Raw genomic sequence first — 20004 nt, 5'->3', positions numbered from 1 at the left:
AGAGCAGTGAGCTTAAGTTACTCAGCCGTTGAATTATCCGTAATGCTGTGAAACACATGTCTGTGACACTAATGACACACGCTTCAAGGAAATATCACACACACACACACACACACACACACACACACACACACACACACACTCACTCATGTTGGTGCAGCTATCATTATGAGGAGTCTCCACAGACATAATGATTTTTATACTGTACGAACTATAGATTCTGTCCCCTAACCCTACACCTAACCCTCACAAAAAACGTTCTGCATTTTTACATTTAAAAAAAAACAAAACATTGTTTATGTTTTTTAAGCAGTTTGAATTAAGGGGACACTAGAAATGTCCTCATAAACCATATTTATAGCATAATACCCTTGTAATGACTAGTTTGTAACCTAAAAAAAGTCCTCGTAAACCACGTAAACCTGCCCACACACACACACACACACACACACACTTATTGTTTTGAACATAATGTTGGCATTGATTATTTGCTTCTGATACAGTTGAACACACACTTTGAAGGTGCATTTGATAAGAATTTTGCCTAGGTCACTTACAAGATTAAATCACATTCTTAGCTTGCAGCTGTCCTTGGACTATTTAGATTTACTTTATGACACAAGACCCACTATGTAGAGGAATAAGAAAATAAACCATTTCAAGAAATAAGAACCTGACCTAAGAAAAATATGACTCTGATACAAGCTGTTATTTTTGTATAAATCTCCCATCACCAGTGATGATGTAAAATGATTTGACTTATTTTAACACTGATCAGATATCTGTAAATGTCTTTCAAAATGTCAAAAAAGATAAATAAAAAAAAATAAGCTGGCTCGTACTCAGCTACCAATAAATTTCCAAGGTGACAAAAACACTTGAGAAAAGGGTAAGCTATATTTTACAGGGCATAACAGATCTAGCCTCACAACATTATTTTACCATGAAATTTACAAGGATGATGATAGATAATTTCCTTGTGACTTATTTTAAGTTAGAACATAACATCTGTCTTCAAAATTCATAGCTGCCTAATCTTAATGGAGTTTCTAAGTTTGGCTATTTAGCTAAAGCTCATCAAAGACTGCTTCTACTGATATTTTTAAAACTGTCAAAGAGATAACTTAATAAGAGAGAGAGAGAGAGAGAGAGAGAGAGAGAGAGAGAGAGAGAGAGAGAGAGAGAGAGAGAGAGAGAGTTCTTTATGCATAAAGTCTTTAATGTTCTCTCAAATGACTACACAAGCCCTACTGTGCATGTTAAATGAATCTCAATTGATTCCACTTTATTAAGCAGCGGCAAGGGTGCCATCTCACCATCTTTCTTTTGAAGGAACAGTTCACAAAAATACAATATAAAAATCTGTTCTTCATACAGTTCCTATCATACGGCTTTAGAAGACTTGGAAGATAGCTTACGAGTTACTTTGATGATACAGTATTTCCATGGTGCTTTTATTTTTTTGTCATTTTGTCCTCATTCACTTTCATTATATATAATGAATAGAGTGGCTTTCTTGTTACACAGAAGAAAATAATTCATATAGATTGGAACGACATGAGCATGAGTAAATAATGACAGATTTTTCATTTTTGGGTGAACTATTCCTTTAATGAACCTAAACTGGAGACAAGTTCATGAGCATAAATTGATTGTGTTTCAAATAATGGTGTAAATGTACAAATTAGTTATGAATCTACAATGATGTTTCGAACTATGGGCTTCATTCATGAAACTCAAACTGAACAAATTTCTCTATGCTGAATGAAAACTCTGTAGTTGTGATTATAAAAACGTATGGTACACTGTTAAAAAAATCCCATTGTTTTTACCAAAAAAAAAAAAAAAAAGAAAAAAAAATAAGAAAATGGCAGCTGTGGTTTCCAGAATAATTATGTAAAAAATAGAGTAAAAATGTAAACAACTTAAAAATAAGAAGAAACATAACTATTCCTATAAAATATAATTAAATATAATGGGTCACACAGGGAATTCTGGGAATGCCCAATTACTGTTTTTTTACCTAACTTTTAACAATAATTTACCGTAAAAAGTACATGTACTCTCTTGTTAAACGTAATATATGTTTTTACCATTAATTATACGGGAAAATCATACTTTTTACATCTAATGTAATTTTACCGTAAAACTACAGTATTGTCTTTTTAAATATACTAAAATTTTTTAACATATATTTTAAGGTAACTACTCGTTAACTAATTAACATTTTTTTACTGTAGCATTTTTACAGTCTTTTACCGTTAAAATTATAGACATGTTTTTACAGTGTAGTTTTCAGCGGTCAACCATTGTATTGCCAAGGCTAATGTTTGGCATTTATTAATATCCAGCATTGGCCGACAAATTTTCACACAAAAATCTGTTTGCACGGACTGTCTGTGCACGTTGTCTTCGGATACTGTACACAACTGGTGGGTGATAGCTGTGCAGTGTGTAAACCTCACTCTCCTGGCCTTAAGAGTTGCACTAGCAACCGAGGCCACATTCTGTACATGCCAGAGATGTTCACGAGTCTTTCATCTGAAGTGCGAGTCAAGTCTGAAGTCTATAACACTGGAGTCCGAGTCAAGTCTAGAGTCTTTCGTCACAAGTCCGAGTCTCAAGTAACTAAACGTTTAATCTTTTATATATATATTGATGTGTGTTCTGGATCATTGTCCTGCTGGAATATCCAACCACAGCCTTTTTTAAGCTTTCTAGCAGAGGCAGTCAGGTTTTGATTTTTTTATCTGTTGGTATTTGATAGAGTCCATGATGCCATGTATCCAAACAAGGTGTCCAGGACTTCTGGCATAAAAACCCCACAACATATAAGATCCACCACCATATTTTACCATGGACATGAGGTACTTTTCATATGGCTACCTCTCTGTGTGCGCCAAACTCATCTCTGGTGTTTACTGCCAAAAAGCTCTATTTTTGTTTCGTCTGACCATAGAACCCAGTCCCATTTGAAGTTGGGTCTGGCAAACTGAAAACGCTTGAGTTTGTTTTTGGATGAGAGCAGAGTTTTTTTTCTTGAAACCCTCCCAAACAAGTAGTTGTGAAGTAGGTGATGTCTGATTGTAGTTTTGGAGACTTTCTGACCCCAAGACCCAACTATTTCCTGAAATTCTCCAGCTGTGATCCTTGAAGAATTTTTGGCCACTCGAACCATCCTCCTCACCGTGCGTGGAGACAATATAGACACACGTCATCTTTCAGGCCGAATCATAACATCTCCAGTTGTTTGGAACTTCTTAATTATTGGTCTGATGATGGAAATGGGTATTTTCAATGCCGTAGCTATTTTCTTATAGCCACTACCCATTTTGTGAAGCTCAACAACCTTTTGCTGCACATCATAACTTTAATCTTTGGTCTTAACGCGTTGTGATGGATGACTAAGGGAATTTGGCCTGTGTGTTACCTTATATTTATACCCCTGTGAAACAGGAAGTCATGGCTGAACAATTTCATGTTCCTTGTCACCCACGTGTACTAAAATATTTTAAATATTAATAGGAATATACTTCAGATATATTTTACTAATAAGAATTTCTAGGGTTGCCAATAATTGTGGCAAACATGTTTTGGAGAAAAATATTTAATTATGAGATATTCCCCCACCTTTCAATTAGTTTACTTCAATTAAAGGTTAGATTTTTGTGAAAATTTTGAATGAAAAATAAAAAGGATAAACAATATGGACAATATGGTAAATCATAAATAATATGGTCATCAATGAGGAAAAATGCTTTTTGACCGCATAATGGTGTTGTAACAGCATCTATCAGCAGGAGCTAACTGCCAAAGCTAACTAGCCAAACATTGACCACGTAGCAAAAATATTGCTGACTCATCTCCACTCAGGGGAATATACCACTTTTTGTCCAATAAAGTGCTCTCAAAAATGAGAGGAACGAGACCTTCTGTATGTCCTGCCCAAGCTTTCTGTTTCAGTTGGAAAACACAGGTAAGAAAATGGCACTCAACAAGCTATTTCATTGGTTCTTAAAAATGCATTCAACTCATCTAACCTTAAATGATTTGTTTATTGTATACATAGCTTATTTTAAAGACCTTTATTGTGCATTTCCATGTTATGATACTAACCTAATTGTGCAGCTCATAATATGTTTCTATGATTTGCTTATTCACAGCTGATGTATATAGGTTTAGAAATAAGCACAAGGGGTTTTATTGAGTGTGTACGTTTGTAAAACTGTCGGGGTCTGGAGCAATCCTCCATACGTGAAGAAGAGCGCTCCTAATTCAGTTTAGAGAATAAAGCAAGCCTGTAAGGTGGGACTCCATATTGGGTATTCCATATTAGGCAATTCCATGTTAAATGTTCTCCATACCTTTAAGAGACTAGCAGTTTTTTTCTGTGCTCACTTGAGGTAGCCATAGTTCTCCCACCTGCTGTGCTGAACTAATAAAATGCATGAAAGGGACTCTAAAATGTTGCCTGGGAGATGTGTGCAACTGCGATGAGACTGGGGGTCATGTTCTCTAAAGGACAAGAATGAACACACTGACAGAATTGCCATTTCCATGACATCACCTGCCCTGTTTTCACATAACGGAAAGGGTATACAGTATGCTATAAATGTATAAAGTGCAAAATCTAATTTAAACCTGGAAATAAAGTTAAGCTTTTGAAAAGTTTCAAACAAAGAGAAGTTATGATGAAAACGAATAAGAAATTTAAGATTTTGCACTTACTCATGTTACCTCCTTTGTACAAAAGGTCAGAATTCCTTGAAGCAGACAGGATGTTTTTTGAAACATTCTCAGGGTGTGTTCACACTTGGCAGGTTTGGTTCGATTAAAACGAACTCTGATGCGATTGCTCTCTTAGTGCGGTTCATTTGAACAAGTGTGAACGCTGCCATCCGGACCTTGGTGCGCACCAAACAAGCGGACCGAGACCACCTGAATAGTGGGTCTCGGTCCGCTTCCAAACAAACTCTTCAATTGGACCAAAGACATCTAAACGGACCAAAAACAGGAAGTAATTTGCCTTACTGTCCTCAAGCATACCTGGTTCTTCTCATCATAGGAGCTATGTTGCCCATTACAGCTCGGTTCAGGCATCGAACCGCCGTCAACCGTCCTTGCAGCATATCTTCGTTTGTGTGTGCAACGGAGGAATTCCTGGCGCTGTTTTGACATATTTTATTAGCTCTTCATTTGTTCTCAGTTGGTAAAAATACCACCATATATACATATAGAAATCTAATGAGCACATTTAGCCCAGCAGCCAGCATTGTTTTGGATGTTCGGCAAGTTCCGTCGCAAAACATAGGTCATAAAATCTGTCCAATCAGGTTGTGACTTTTTCCTGATGCCTTTTGTTTTGTATCTTTAGGTTCGGTGTTAAAAATGCCAGTGTGAACGCTAAGCGAACCAGGACTATATGTATCATTTTCATTTTTTGGTCCGGACCAAGAGAACCGAACTACAAGTGTGAACACACCCTCAAATCATGCTGGATAACATGGATCATCAGGTTTTGCACAAACCTGTGAAGTATCGAGTCTATGCTGTCATTAAAGCAAAAGAGAAACATATCAAATACTACGAAATTCATGTTAATTTTCCAATTCAAATTTTCACTAATTTATTTACAATATTTTGTAAATAAAAATTTGTACTTAAAAATGCTCTATTGAAATGGAAAATGATGTAAAAAATAAATACGAAATAAGCTAAACACGTTTTGCAAATTCAAAGAAAATACTAATAAATTCTGAAATGTCTTAATTGTTCAATGAAAATTTTCACTCAAATTGTTATGGAGATTTTTCTTTTTTTTCATAATTTGTAATGAATTTCTTTTTTAAGAAAAAATGCAAAATAGAAGCATTTGAATTATATATTTAGTATCGACACATTATACAACAGCTACATCCTTTTAGCAACTAAAAGCTGCTTATTTGAAAAATAGTCTTTATTAAGGATTGGCTGTTCTGTTGATGAAGCATTTATAAAAGCTCAAATCTTAAAAAACAAAAAATACAGAAAACATCTCTTAAGGTATATGGATGTTTGCAAAAATGCTTGTATACACGTACTGTCTTCTGTAAACGCCCTTATGGCTTTGTAGGGGAGGAACATGGTTCAACCGAAGCTGCTCTCCCCTTTGTCAAAACCGTCTGTGGGTACCTCCCCTCACCACAAAAAAACACTAAGAACTCAATAAATTAACATATTTCTTTTAAAGACAACCCAAGGCACTTACAGTCTCAATACTGAGCAAATAAGTCCAGACAGAGGCTATATTGTGTATATAAAGTATGTCACAAAGTTTATCAGAAGAAAAAGTGGTATGACATAGTAGTTTTCCTGTCCATATGCACCAACTTGTAAGGCAACAGAAGCACTTAAATCAATAAAGGATATCCCCAAGAATTGCGTAGACAAGATACAAGGCATTATACAGTGCATAATGTAAAAATGAAAGCAATTGGCCGACTATGATCGTACTAGTTTAATCCCAAGTCCCGTGTCTAGTACGCTGGGGGGAAACCAGGAGAGTTTCATTCTCCGAACACAACGGAAACACACACTACACAGCCATAGCAAGTTGAGCCCACAGCACCAGTTGGCCACAGCCACCAGTGGGTATGTTGCCTGGGGGAAGTGTGTTTTCCAATGCTTGGCTACATCGCTCCCGGTGGGCAGGTGGAGGGCGTAGTCACTCCAGGGTTTGGATACGCCATATATGGCAGCGACGACCCGACCTCTTTCAGACCACTGCACTCCGCTGTCAGGATTGCAGTTGTATTCCACCCACTCTGTGGTGAAGTCTCCCAGGCGAGGGGCCTCCTGGATCTCCGCATCCCGGGCGGGGCTCACCTTGGCTCCCTGTACCGCCACATATATCCCTTCCACCTTCCGCACTGCCTTCACCCATGGTGTTGAATTCTCAGTGTCGAGAACCAGGATGAGGCGCGAGTTGAAGTCGGCATTTCGTTCTCGCCACATGTCAAGAATCTGCTGAAGACGCAAGCAATCGCCGCCTGCGAACAGAAAGGTTACATCCATTAGAGATAAGTTCTTCACAACACTGGTGAGATATCACGACAATCCAATCAAGTGAAACTCCACCAGCTGGCATTTGGTAAAGAAAATCCCATTCACAAACACAGAAAGCACTGACATAAACGTGACAGGCTGTTGCTGCAGGCGAAACAGAGAGAGACAGTGTGAGAAAACAGTAAAGGTGTAAAAAGTCTGACAAGTTTGCTCTACTGAGGGGAAGACTGCGAATAGCAGATTTTTGTTCAGAACCGAATGACATCCTGGCTGTTTCTCACCCAAACTGGTTTGATCAAACAGTATGACAGAGGCTGTGACACCTGATATCGCTCATAAGGATTAATACCTCACAGAGTTAACAGGACGCGCACACAGGCAGGAAGATAAAGCAGAGTAGAGAGGTAGAGCCAAGATACATCTTCACAGCATGGAGCTTGCAGTGCGATAAATTGCTAAAACCCAGCCAAAATAAAAGCATTACTACCCTGGTCTTTCACAATAACCTACAAAAGGGACTATGGCAGCATTATTTTTTTATCATCTTAATACTGATAGGGCCCTATAATTAACTGATCTAATCTCCTGATTGGTGCATCACACACAGAACCAAACTCAGTCACTGGATGGGCTGGGTAAAAATATAAATTTTCCAAATAAAACGCAGTTTTTTTTTTTTTTTAATGATCCCGATATTGAGTCTTAAAATCCCAAAATGTATCTCTTACTTTTACTTTAAAGTTTACTTCTTTTTTAGTTGTGTTGATTACTAACAGTATTATCTGTTAACTGAACTGCATAGTTTGGGCCCTGCTGTTAATTTTTTCAATTATTATTTTCATAATGTACCAAGATAGGTTCCTTGTATAATTTACAGCATTAGCTGAGAGAAAATTAGTATGGAAGCAAAATGGACATTATAACAGCAATATATCCAAATGTATCAAATTGTATCGAGAGCTTGTGAATTGGAATCAAACTGGGAAATCTTTGTCGAAACCCAGCCCTAGTCATTGGTTATACATGGTTTTTACATATACGTTCAATTGCTACAATGGGGCCTGCATGTATGCAGTATTTCAATCATGAAACCATTTTCAATTAAATATGCTACAATTCATAACCCTAAAGTCAACATTAAAGTGGCATTCGTAACCCATCTTACTTTCGTAATGTGACATTGTTCCAAATGAAACCAGATGTATTTACAGAGAAAAAAAATTAGCCGTAAAAGCTTCGACAATACATTCCAAGAAAGTAATACAGTTGAACATACACATCGCAAGGTTTCTGTCACGGTAACAAACCTCAGTACTCAAGGGGGTGATAGAGTTACCTTGAAATTTCTGTGCCATAAAACCAGACGTTATTTTTCGGACAGCTTGCTATAAATTTATCGACCTGCTCTACACGTTACTCTTCAAACTTTTGCTCCACGAAAAAAGTAGTTGATGTGAAAGAGAAAAAAAACTGACGTAGAAGAGGGCAGTTTGTTTATGCTAATGTCCTTTAAAGTTATGTTAAAGTATACTTTATTGTTCTTATTGTTTCTTTATTGTATACTTTACAGTTCACTTTGCGGACACCAAAAATGCAATGCTTAAAAATAGTGGTACATGCATAAAATTGAGCTTGCGGAGCAACAAGCATTTGCATTTTATGAAACTGTGTAGAGAAAGTTTACTCTAGAATTGTTTGCCTTCCTATACTTAAGAGGGTATAGTTTTGTTTCAACACTGAGAATGCAACATGTACAAATTCCAGTACATGTACAAATTTCGGAATGCAACAAAGCACAAAATCTAGCTTGCGTCACTAGAAGTGTTTGCCTTCACGTAATTACAAAGGTTATGTAGTGTTTTACCTAATCTCATTTGATTTGGTTTATACCACCCTCCTTTCCAATTGTGACTCCTGTCCAACTCTCACCTGCCAGGACCCAGTCGCCATTGAGATGCGTATGTCCGCTGTAGTAGAGGAAATAGGTGTCATGCCGCGGGCCTTCTGCTGTACAGAGCTCCAGAAAGGAACGCAGTTTGGTCAGCAGGGTGTCCAGGCTCAGGCTGGTGGAGTAGTCACATCCGAAGGTCTGGATCAGGTGGTGGGAAAAGAGTCGCTGCACTGCATTTAGGGTGGCTGTGGAATGCAGATCATGGGCTTGCCCCGAAGGCAGCAACACTGGCTGGCCGTCCGTACTGTAAATAAGTAATCCAGTAAGTATGTTTTTAGCCAAGCAACTTCAGGTACACTTATTAAAGGGTTATGCTCCCTAGAGCAGTGTTTCTCAATCCTTTCCTGGAGTACCACTAACACTACAAATTTTGGATGTCTACTTTATCCAACACACCTGATTCTACAGATCAGCTCATTAGTAGAATGCTTCTTGATCTGAATTAAGTGTGTAAAATAAGGGAGACATCCAAAATGTGTAGTGTTAGTGGTAATCCAGGACAGGATTGAGAAACAGTGCCCCAGAGTAACCTGATGTTAGGTGCCTTGCTCAGAGCACAATGGTGATGGGCTCATGGCTTGCTACAAGCAGGGCTCAAACTAGCAACCTTCCAGAAACTAGCCCTGAGTTTTGGGCAATGTTAGAAATAGAATGGGATGCAAAATTGGGAACAATGTGGAGAAGAGGCTGAAGCATTGAGTGCTTCTGTCTGAACTGCTAATTGGGTCATCTTGACCATCTAAGGGTACAATCACAAAGCACAAAGAAAGAATGCAAAAGGGGATAAAGAGGTCTTCTTGAGCCATAAAAAAAAAAAAAAAAAAAGGCAAGAAAAAACAGAGACAGGCCAGAGAATGGATGACACTAATCTGTGCGAAAATGCGAGCCCCAATTCAGCAGCTCCTCATTGGGTCGACCTGACCTGTTCTGCCATTCTAAAAGAGCACACCAAGCCTTCCTGCTGTAAATACCACACAGAACAGCCTTCGCTAATAAAAATATGACAATTAAGAACCAAGACTATTGTGACCCCCCTACCCTACCTTCCAAATATCTTCATTATAAAACCAATGCCCAACTCTTTGGGTGTCAGTTTTGAAATGGTCTTTCCCAAAAGTAGTCATGCTTGCTGAAGAATGAAATGGCAAATCTACGGCACAGTGACCCATGAACACTACCTAGACAGGTGCTGAGCTATTCAAGTGGAAATTACTGCTTCTCCATGCTTGTTTGTCAGGCTTCAATCCCTCTCTCTCTCTTTCTTTGCTGTTTACAACCTGTATGCTGTTTTGAGTTTTCTTCTCCATTCCTTTCTCTACCATTTCTGATCTTGTTTACCAGCTTTTTTCTGCTTGAACCCATCCATGGTTCAGTGCTTCTCATTCCCAAACACCAAGAGATCTATTTAAAGGTATGGTTCACCCAAAAATTTAAATCCTGTCAAGATTTACTCATGAAGTTTCAAACCTTTGTTACTTTATTTTTTCAGTGCAACACAACATTAACTATTTTGAAGAATACAGTAAAAGCATATTGTGAACATTTTGTGAAATTTCATATTGTGAAATTTGTTACTCACTGAAAATCTTGCTCTGTCATTGCTCTAAAATCTTTTTAGTGCATGCGCATATGGTAACTAGACAAGCAAACCCGTGACTTTTTGTGTCATTAAAGTCAAAAGCTGAAAGTTTGACAGCAAAGAAAATGCCCATGCAGTAATTACATTTGAGACCAACTAGGGGTAGGTAAAAATATTGATTTTCCAGATGCATCATAACCTTCATTTGAATGATGCGAGTAAAGCATTCACATATGCAACAAAAATGTGCACTATGCGACTAGAAATGTCTGTGATTAATAACTGGTTGATACATTTTCAGAGTTCACTGACCAGCACCGAGATCCTTTCACTGCATGTTGAGAGTCAAATGTTTGGTTTGACTCGTTCATTGTAATGTGTGTCTAAAGACTACATCAAAGACGAGTTCCAGGCTATCCATTTGTCATTGAATAATGTTTCTTTTAATACCCTTTCTGTTCTGTACAGTGAGTTGAGTAAAAAAATAAAATAAAAATTTGAAAATGTAATTGTAATCACACAGTCATCACACATTATCATATAAATATAATATAATACAATATAAATATATGCAATTTCAAGACATATTTATTAATGGAATTTGTACATTTTTAAAAAGCTATGATGAATAAAATTTGCAAAATCAATATTTTTGTGATGTACCAGGTTAGAAGGTCCTCTGTATAATTAAAAGTATTAGCTGATCAAAACCAACATTATAACTGAAATTTACCAAAATGACTTAGAATCTAATTGAAAGTAAATTAGAATTGAATCGAACCGAGAGCTTGTGAATTGAATCAAATCGAGAAATCTGTATCAAGACCCAGCCCTAATAGCTACAGAGCAAGATATTCAGATATTTGGGGCTTATGGTTTGACACCTCCTGGTCACAATATGCTTTTGTTGTTTGGAAAAGAGCAGGTCGGAGATTCTTCAAAATATCTTATATTGTGTTCCACAGAAGAAAGTCATACAGGTATGGAATGACATGAGGGTGTTTAAACAAAACAATTTCATTTTGGGTTAACTATTCCTTTAAGTAAACAAGTAATGTCATGACTAAGGGCATGTGTGTTTATTATGGCAATTCCATTTCAAATGAAACTTTCACTTTCAGTTTAAATGAATATGAAGTTTATAAACCATAAGGCGTTTATCAGAACAAATACCCAGGATGTTCCATTAAGAGGACTAATACTTTATCCCACTGTTTTTATTAATTATTAAAATGATTGCTGTGTGAAACTATCTGAAAATTTGGATGATGGCAAAGATGACAGATCTCATTCCCATGAAATATGGATAAAATGGTACTGCAGCATCTGCCAAGCATGAAAATTAGCTCTCCCTGTTGAAGACAACCCTGCCAACCTGAGCGTTTCTCTCTCTCCCCATTCCCCCATCCATCCCTCCTCCCTCTCATTTTCCCAAGAGGCCCTCATCACGGTAAAAACATGATCTGTACCCATCAGACGGAAGATTACACCCTGCTACATTCCCCTCATGTGCTGCTCCCTGCAGAGGCTCCTCTCTGACTCTGACTGCTGGAATAGTGAGCGTGAAGAGGCTGTGGGTTTGCATCCTAATTCACATCATCATCATCTGCGACCTGACTGACGGCCTGCCCGGTACACCCCCTCTTTCTCTCAGTATGCATGGCACATGTTTCCACCCACACCTTGACATGTGGCCTTGTTAGGAGATAATCAATGTTATTTGCTTCACCTGTGATTGGTCATAATGTTTTGGCTTATTGGTATTGGTATTTGTGTGTGTGTGTGTGTGTGTGCACGTGCATGCGTGCACATGTGTGTGTGTGTCTCAACTGGGCCTTTCTGTGGAGTTTGCATGTTCTCCCCGTGCTCGCGTGGGTTTCCTCCTGGTGCTCCGGTTTCACCCACAAGTCCAAAAACATGTGTTAAGTTAATTGGAGACTCTAAATTGCCCAGTAGGTGTGAGTGAGAGTTAATAAAAAAAAAAAAACATTTTACACATGCATATATATATATATATATATATATATATATATATATATATATATATATATATATATATATATATATATATATAACAGCTGTCAAAATTAACACGTTCATTTTTCTTTAACACGATTATTGCATTCACCAATTTTCACATTACATTCTTTAGAAATAGACATTTTTTTCAGCTCTGTGTGAGTTCAACACACTGGTTGGAATAGGGCGGAATCTGTCCAGAGTCGCTTACACTGGTGTACACACCACAAACACACAACAGTGATATCGTGTCAATGATCAAGTGTTGGGAAGGGCAATTGTTTTGCTAAAAACAAACCCAGATGGGACTTAATGGGACAAAGATTAAGTACTTTGCAGCCATTGTAAAGCGGAATTTAATTATCACAAAAGCACATCAAGTCTTAACTATCACCTACTGTAAAAACCCAACACATGGTACATGGCACAGATGAGGGACTGCTGCATAGTTTGTTGGAGTTCTCCCATAGAAGCAATGACTGTCAACGCTCCGCTCAAAGATCAAACAATTTCAAATTTAACCCATTGCCACTGATCTTTCGAAGCCTCAGCTAATGATTACGGGACTATTTGGATGAAGTATCATTACGAGGTATATAACATAAGATGTTGGGTGTGTTCAGAATGGAATACTACCATGCTACTCTATTTCTGCCATTCATAGATACGGCACAAGCTGTAAGAGTAGTATGGGTAGTATGCCATTCCGAAAGTGGATAGCCACAGCCTTCCGACCCATTAATATTGTGGAGGGTTTAAGAGATTTAATGTGCATTGCCATGAATACACAATGAAACTAGTTCTTTCAATTATTCAACCTCCAAATTAGACTATGGGAAACATTTAATGTTAATTTAACAGGTGTTATTTTATCACATTTCTATCTTTATCCAGTGAAAGGCTTTGTTTGGAAAATGTTAACAAACGTTATTGCTACATATTGTTTTGTTTTCTTTCCTAAGAAGGGACTTAATGCATTTTGACTGGAAAAGTAAAATATATAGCCAGCACTTTCAAAAGTGGTGTTTAATCACGATTAACTATGAAAAATCATACGATTAATCGCGATTAACTATGAAAAATCATGCAATTAATCGCGATTAACTATGAAAAATCATGTGATTAATCACGATTAACTATGCAAAATCATGCGATTAATCACATTAAATATTTTATTTGACTTGGGTTGGGACTGATAACTTCACAGAATGCCCAACTTTTTAGTCACCACTACACAACTGATCTGTTGGTCCGATTCAAGTTGGAATAAAGTGTTTACATGACATTTTAAAAAAACATTATTGTTTTAGTCTGACTGACATCAAATTTTTAAAATGCATGTAAATGTCTTTGGAAAACCTGTTTGGAAACAGTCCTTATTTATGCAAATCCATTTGGTGCCTTTAAGGACACAGAAATGACACACTACACCTTAAATAATGTGAAATATTCCTTAAACAGGGGTATATAATTGAAAACAGGATTTCTTTGCTCTTTCTAAATAAGAGTTCAATGTACTATGTAAACATTCTTTAATGTTTGCAGCATAAAGCTCCCACCCCAATCCAACCAGACCATTCAGAAAATGTCAGGGTTACGACATCACAACCATGACCACCAACATTGACATATTAGCACCTATTCAGTAACTCCGCCCTGAACTATGACAGTATGCAATATAGTTTAGCCAATTATAAAAGAGGTCATTTTCATATAGAAGTCTTAAAAGTTATAGTAGCAAAACAATTCTAAGCATCAGAAAGAGAGTGGTAAATGGTTACATAAAAATAAATTAAGACAAACAAAATTTTAGAATATGGTTATAAGTAACATGCTAATATTGTTGGCTCCTGTGTGACAAATTGCTTGTGTTTTTCTTCATTTGAAAGTCACTTTAAATAAAAGCATCTGCAGAATGAAGAAAAGCAAATGTAAATGCATGCAAACTGATTCTAAAAAAAAATGGTTTCTAAGAAAACCAGTTCCTCAACTGTGTCTATTGCAGAAACCAAATAATAATGTGGAGAGGGTGAGCCACTTTCAGCAAGTTAATGGAATTCTATTAATGTACCGGGATCATGTTACCATGCAGGTCTGCATTCATTCAAATCAAAGAACCTTGTATGCTTTATGTCTAATGAACGAGTGCGTGTATTTTCATTTACCTGCTGTAACAGGTGGGAATTACCACTGCATACCCTACACAGGTGCCTCCCAAGCAGTTGCCCAGTTCATGGAAGAGTCCATGGGCCAGAGACTCCAGTGGGAGAACCACTAAAAACACACTCATGAAGAGTCCATTAGTGACCTGTGAAGAGCGAACCGTAGTCATCAACAACTCTGGAGTGGATTCAAAGGGAAGAAAGGCTATACATCAAGACATATTCTTTCTTGATTCATTATTTGGTTGGACTGTCATAAGTAATTTTTACACCAAATTGGATTAAAAATGCAAAATTTTATTTCTGAGATGATAACTGGATGGCACTCACTGAATTGAGCATGCAGCGCAATGTTTAAAACATTTATTGTCTCATACCATGCAGTTTTGCATACTATTTAAAAAAACAGTAGGCAGTATATGGTGTATACAACATGGTATTTAGTAGGTAATATGCTAGTATTCCTTTTCGATCATAGCTATTGTCCTCAGTCATGCTATTTATTATCAAGTAGTGTACAAGAGTATGAATATACTGGATGATTCACCAGTGTGCTTTTTTTTGTTCATAATATCACATTTATAATAGAAGTAAAACATTTGGCTTTTGCCTCACATTCTGGATCATGTTTGCAAAGTTGGAAGTGCCTCTGAGTCATCTCAGTATTCTTATCTTAAAATTAATTCATAAGTGGATTACTATTGATATTAGAACAGACTCTTGTGTCCAAGATCTGCCGGCTGGAGAATTACGTTATCCTAATTTTACACTGTGAATCAACAGGTAGGAGTGTGGGTAAGTCATGCAGTCATTTAAAAATCTAAAGCCTTTAATAGCAAGTACAAAACAAGAATTAGGCATAAAGCATTGATCTAAACCACAGAAAATCAGCTTTTAGAAAGATTCAGATCTACATATTCCAGCCAGAACTGTTGCCCATTTACAAATGGTATTAACATCTTGAGTGATTCAATCAAAAGTGGAGAGTGGGAATGTACCTTTAGTGTTTACACTACAAAAGCGATGTGGCCACATGCACCCCGACCACCTCTGAAAGTGAGTTGAGTGATTGGATCACAATGCGCCTCCAAGACTCATTGAACCCCATTTACAACTGTAATTAACTTTGTCCATTTATGATTGGATCACCTGAGATGATAATGAGTGTGTTTACATGCAACTTATTCACAAAATCCAATAACACAAGAAAACAGACTTAAAATGATTGGGTTATTCTCCGCTTTTGACATTAAAACATAAACAGACATGTGCACAACATTTATGCACATTGGATAAGTCAGTAAGGAATTCCTGTTAATGCATTTACTGCAATGCAAAATTGGGGTAATGGGCAAAAATCGACCTGTGTCAATCCGTTTATGACCTTAAACCGATAAAAGAAAGCCGTTTAAGGCGCTGACATGACCACACACGCTATTGGATTATTAAGCATAATAATGTAAGATTGCGCATGTAAATACGCACAATGTCATGTTTAAACACGGCCTATGATTTCTATAAAAAAATAAAAAATAAAAAATACATAATTTTTAAATATCAATGAAATGTGTCCAGGTCACATATCACACTAAAATGAAAATATAAAAGAAAATATATTTACATAGAAAATGAAGCCAATTTTTAGGATAAGAACATTATTTTCATCACGATTAAGTACATTTTCCCATTAGATTTATCATGAAACGGCACGCTGTTAAACACAATGACAACGTACATGGACTGTATGCTCATTTTCTTTTAAAATATCCTATATTCACAGTGGAGGTTAAGTCACTCACTAAATAGTGAGCAAGAGAGCATCTAATAGCTCTCTATGTAGCTAAGTGCATTCAAACCAAACTTCCTATCAAATGTTCAGTTTCAGGCTGCAGATGATGTTTGGACCACTCAAAATATTTGGCAGACATGCGACGATGGTAATCAGCACATAGATTCCGAATTTTTCATGCAAAATTTTAATTTAACATGGTTGGCAGTGATTGGATGATGCTGGCCATTACTTTGAATCAGAATTATTTATGCTAATTTCTGATGTAATGTCTGTAACGTCTCAAAAACATGAATAACAAACACTCCGAGAAACATAAGCAATTTGATTAAAAAAAAAAATCTGCCTTTCTATAGCTTGGTATTATTTAAAATTTCACAACTTAGTCCCACTGTCCACATATGTGGACATACATTTTTAAGAAAGCTATTTGGTCTAAAAATGTTTTATTTTTTTGCATGTTTCTTAGGGGCTAATAGTTACAAATCAAAAAGGGGAATGGAAAATGCACACATCAGTCACGCTCAGGTCTTTAGGAGGTTAAACAACTGTACAACCAATTGAAGAGACTGTACTTATATCCCTCACAGCCTTGTTTTCATTCCTGTCAAAAATCAAAGATGGTGCTGCTGTGAATAAGTTCTATTAGCCGGACATGTTCTTGACAAGTTTTGAGACATTCAAGATGCATTCAGCATGCTTTAGACACAGCTTACCTGCCACGAAACAGCCCCCAGTATGACGGTGGACGTCAGGCAGAAGAATACCAGCTGTTTAGAGATGAGGCAAAAATGACGCATTCCTCTAGAGGCCATGATTCGTTCCAAACCGAGCATTTCCGAGCGCTGGGCCACCCATGCCTTCTGACACTCGCTTAACTTAGTGTGGAATCCCCAAAGTGTCACCAGGAACACCATGTGGCACAAAATCCACAAGAGGCCAAAGACACAGAAGCCAGGGATGACCAGGTACCAGACGTCCAGGTCACCCAGCTTCAGGGCACAGAGTACAAAGAAACCCACCTCAATAAAACTCAACGGTAATAAAGAAAATCTCCTCCACAGGCGTCCAGCTGAGAGAAATGGTTTCCAGCACTCTATTGCCGACAGGCCACTAAAGTAGACATCTAGAAAGGGCTCGCAGATAAGCCGACCAAGGTAGCAGCTCAGGGCGAAGGGATTGGTCTGAATCTCCAGGGACTGGAAGAAGGTGACAGCAGTGATCACAGCAAAGCAGGCAAGGTTAGGGAGGGCCAAAAGTGACTTCATTCGAAGGTTGACGATGACAGCTGCTAGGGCGAACACCAGGGCAATCATGGCCATGGATTTGTGAAGAACCAAGATGATGCTCGCAACGCCAAAGCCCAGGAGCTCCAGAAGCTCGGATGAGGTGAGGACAACCGGTTTATTCTTGGTGTTGCTGCATAGACGTTCCGTCAGGGCCCAGAGCGTTCGAAGGGCCAGGCTAGCAAGCAACAGGTAGTTTGTCACTTGCTCCTTTATGTCCTTCTCCAAAGATGGGCCATTTAATAAGCACAGAAGACCTTGCAGGAAGCCAAACCACAAGTGGAAGAGACTTAGGCTGGCCGACTCCAATGAGAAGTAGTAGTAGAGGATACATGCTATGGCTGAAACAAATAAACAGAGGATGAAGATGACCAGTATAATGGGTGCTGCAGTCTGCTCCCATCGTACGTACATTCCCAAACACACAGCGACCAGAAGGTTGAAGCTGGACAGATAGCCCAGACAGCGAAGGGAGGACCACATGTCGACACCCTTTTCCGACTCTTCTTGACCTGACATCGTTGAGTATAAATGCAAGTAGAGGCTCAGGACTCACTCCTCCAAGACAAGGAATGGTGATTTTGATGCATTCCACTAAGATAAAAGATGAAAAAGAGATTTGATAGTATTAAAGTTGGTGATGCAACTATAAAAATAACAACAACATCACATCAAACTTATTGATCACACATGTTTGATCAAAACTCAAACATCACAAGACTTAAAAAAGTTACATGACAAATTATACATTATTTAACATTTAGAATCCCTAATCAGACGGATACAGAAAATTTTTACTTTGATATACCATTGCGGGCATGTTTAAAAAAACATGATATATTATGTTATTTTATGACACTTTTTGTTAGGGCTTTCTACTTGGATTAAAAAAAAATTATAATTTGGATGTATGATACATAGAAAGATAGATCATTCTAATTTTTAATGTCTAATAAGACACATGTACATAAAAACAACAGTAAAAAAAAAAAAAAAAATCAATTAAAAGGGTCGGTGGAAGTATTATGGTAAAAAGTTGGTATCTATGATACTAAATAATTACCATCTTTATGTGCCATGATATTTACACTTAAGGTACTACAAAGAATAATATGGTGCTTACATTGCAAATATCCAAAAAAATTGCAGTGCATTGTTTATAAACATGTATTTTAGATAATGCATTCAAAAAAACATCAAATAAATAACTTTCAATTGTTATCTGAGAAATTATGCATACAAAAGGTATTCCAGAGATAATGAAACGTTTGTCAAGGAACATTAAATGAGTATTAGGCCTTTACTGTTTCACTGTATATTTACATATGAACGGTTGCTTGAATGATCTTGGTTATTTGATAAATGACGCATATAAACTGTTATATATTATGAGAGTGTCTGTAAAAGTGTGTATTTAATGTATCATGACTGTAAAGTTCAGGACTATTGACTGTCAGATGAGAAAGTGCCACATAATAAGTCTGAGATTTACACTGTAAAACTGCCAAAATGACTCGAAAACATCAATATAACACTTCAAAAGACGTGTTTTCTTTTGTAAATTGATTCAACTTTGATTCAAAAAGAATATATAAAAGTTAAATGACTCTTACATTTGTTTGAAGCACAGACTTTTCAGTTTCTCGGTGGCCATGATGCTTCCGGACTCCAAACTACGGCAACATAGAAGGGTCAAAGGCGAATTGTAAAATCGTTTTTAACATTCGGAACAGGATTTTAGCTTTTTGGCCAATACATGTCGTGTATTAATAGATGTATTTTCAGATGTTGCCACGTTCATGTAGTTTATTTTTTCAGTGTGTTTCACATAAGTGTATTAGGAAAGATAGTTCATTGTATTGTGTTGAATACAGTGCTGGGTAGTAACGGATTACATGTCATCTGGATTATGTAACCAGATTACAAAAATCAAGTACTTGTAATTGGATTAAATTACATGTTAAAATACTCAGACTACAGATACTTTTTTTATAGATTACATGATTACATATTAACAAGGCAATGGCAGTCAAATGTGAATAATTTATTGATCATTTATATCATCATATTCTTACCCCGAAGTGCAATAGTCTCACAGATGAACATTTTGACCATGTGCTCCTTTTACGTTACAATGGTAAGATATGCACTTCAACTAAGGAACAGGTGATAGA

At 37.2% G+C, this 20004-nt stretch overlaps 1 protein-coding gene across 1 annotated transcript; it reads right to left on the bottom strand.

The window, feature by feature from the left end:
* Window positions 1–5863: 5863 nt before the first annotated feature.
* On the bottom strand, window positions 5864–19510 carry LOC127435064 (transmembrane protein 168-A-like). The gene is made up of 5 exons (XM_051688214.1): window positions 19444–19510; window positions 17261–18424; window positions 14759–14901; window positions 8974–9239; window positions 5864–7028 (listed from the first exon to the last, which is right to left on the bottom strand). Exons 2-5 carry the CDS (start codon window positions 18347–18349, stop codon window positions 6481–6483), a joined length of 2046 nt encoding a protein of 681 aa, XP_051544174.1. The 5' UTR covers window positions 18350–18424; window positions 19444–19510; the 3' UTR covers window positions 5864–6480.
* Between the last annotated feature and the right edge of the window lie 494 nt (window positions 19511–20004).

This window comes from Myxocyprinus asiaticus, chromosome 45, assembly GCF_019703515.2.
Source record: "Myxocyprinus asiaticus isolate MX2 ecotype Aquarium Trade chromosome 45, UBuf_Myxa_2, whole genome shotgun sequence".
NCBI lineage: Eukaryota > Metazoa > Chordata > Actinopteri > Cypriniformes > Catostomidae > Myxocyprinus > Myxocyprinus asiaticus.
Note: the sequence above shows the minus strand (reverse complement) of the source record. Positions and strands in the feature narration are given on the sequence as shown.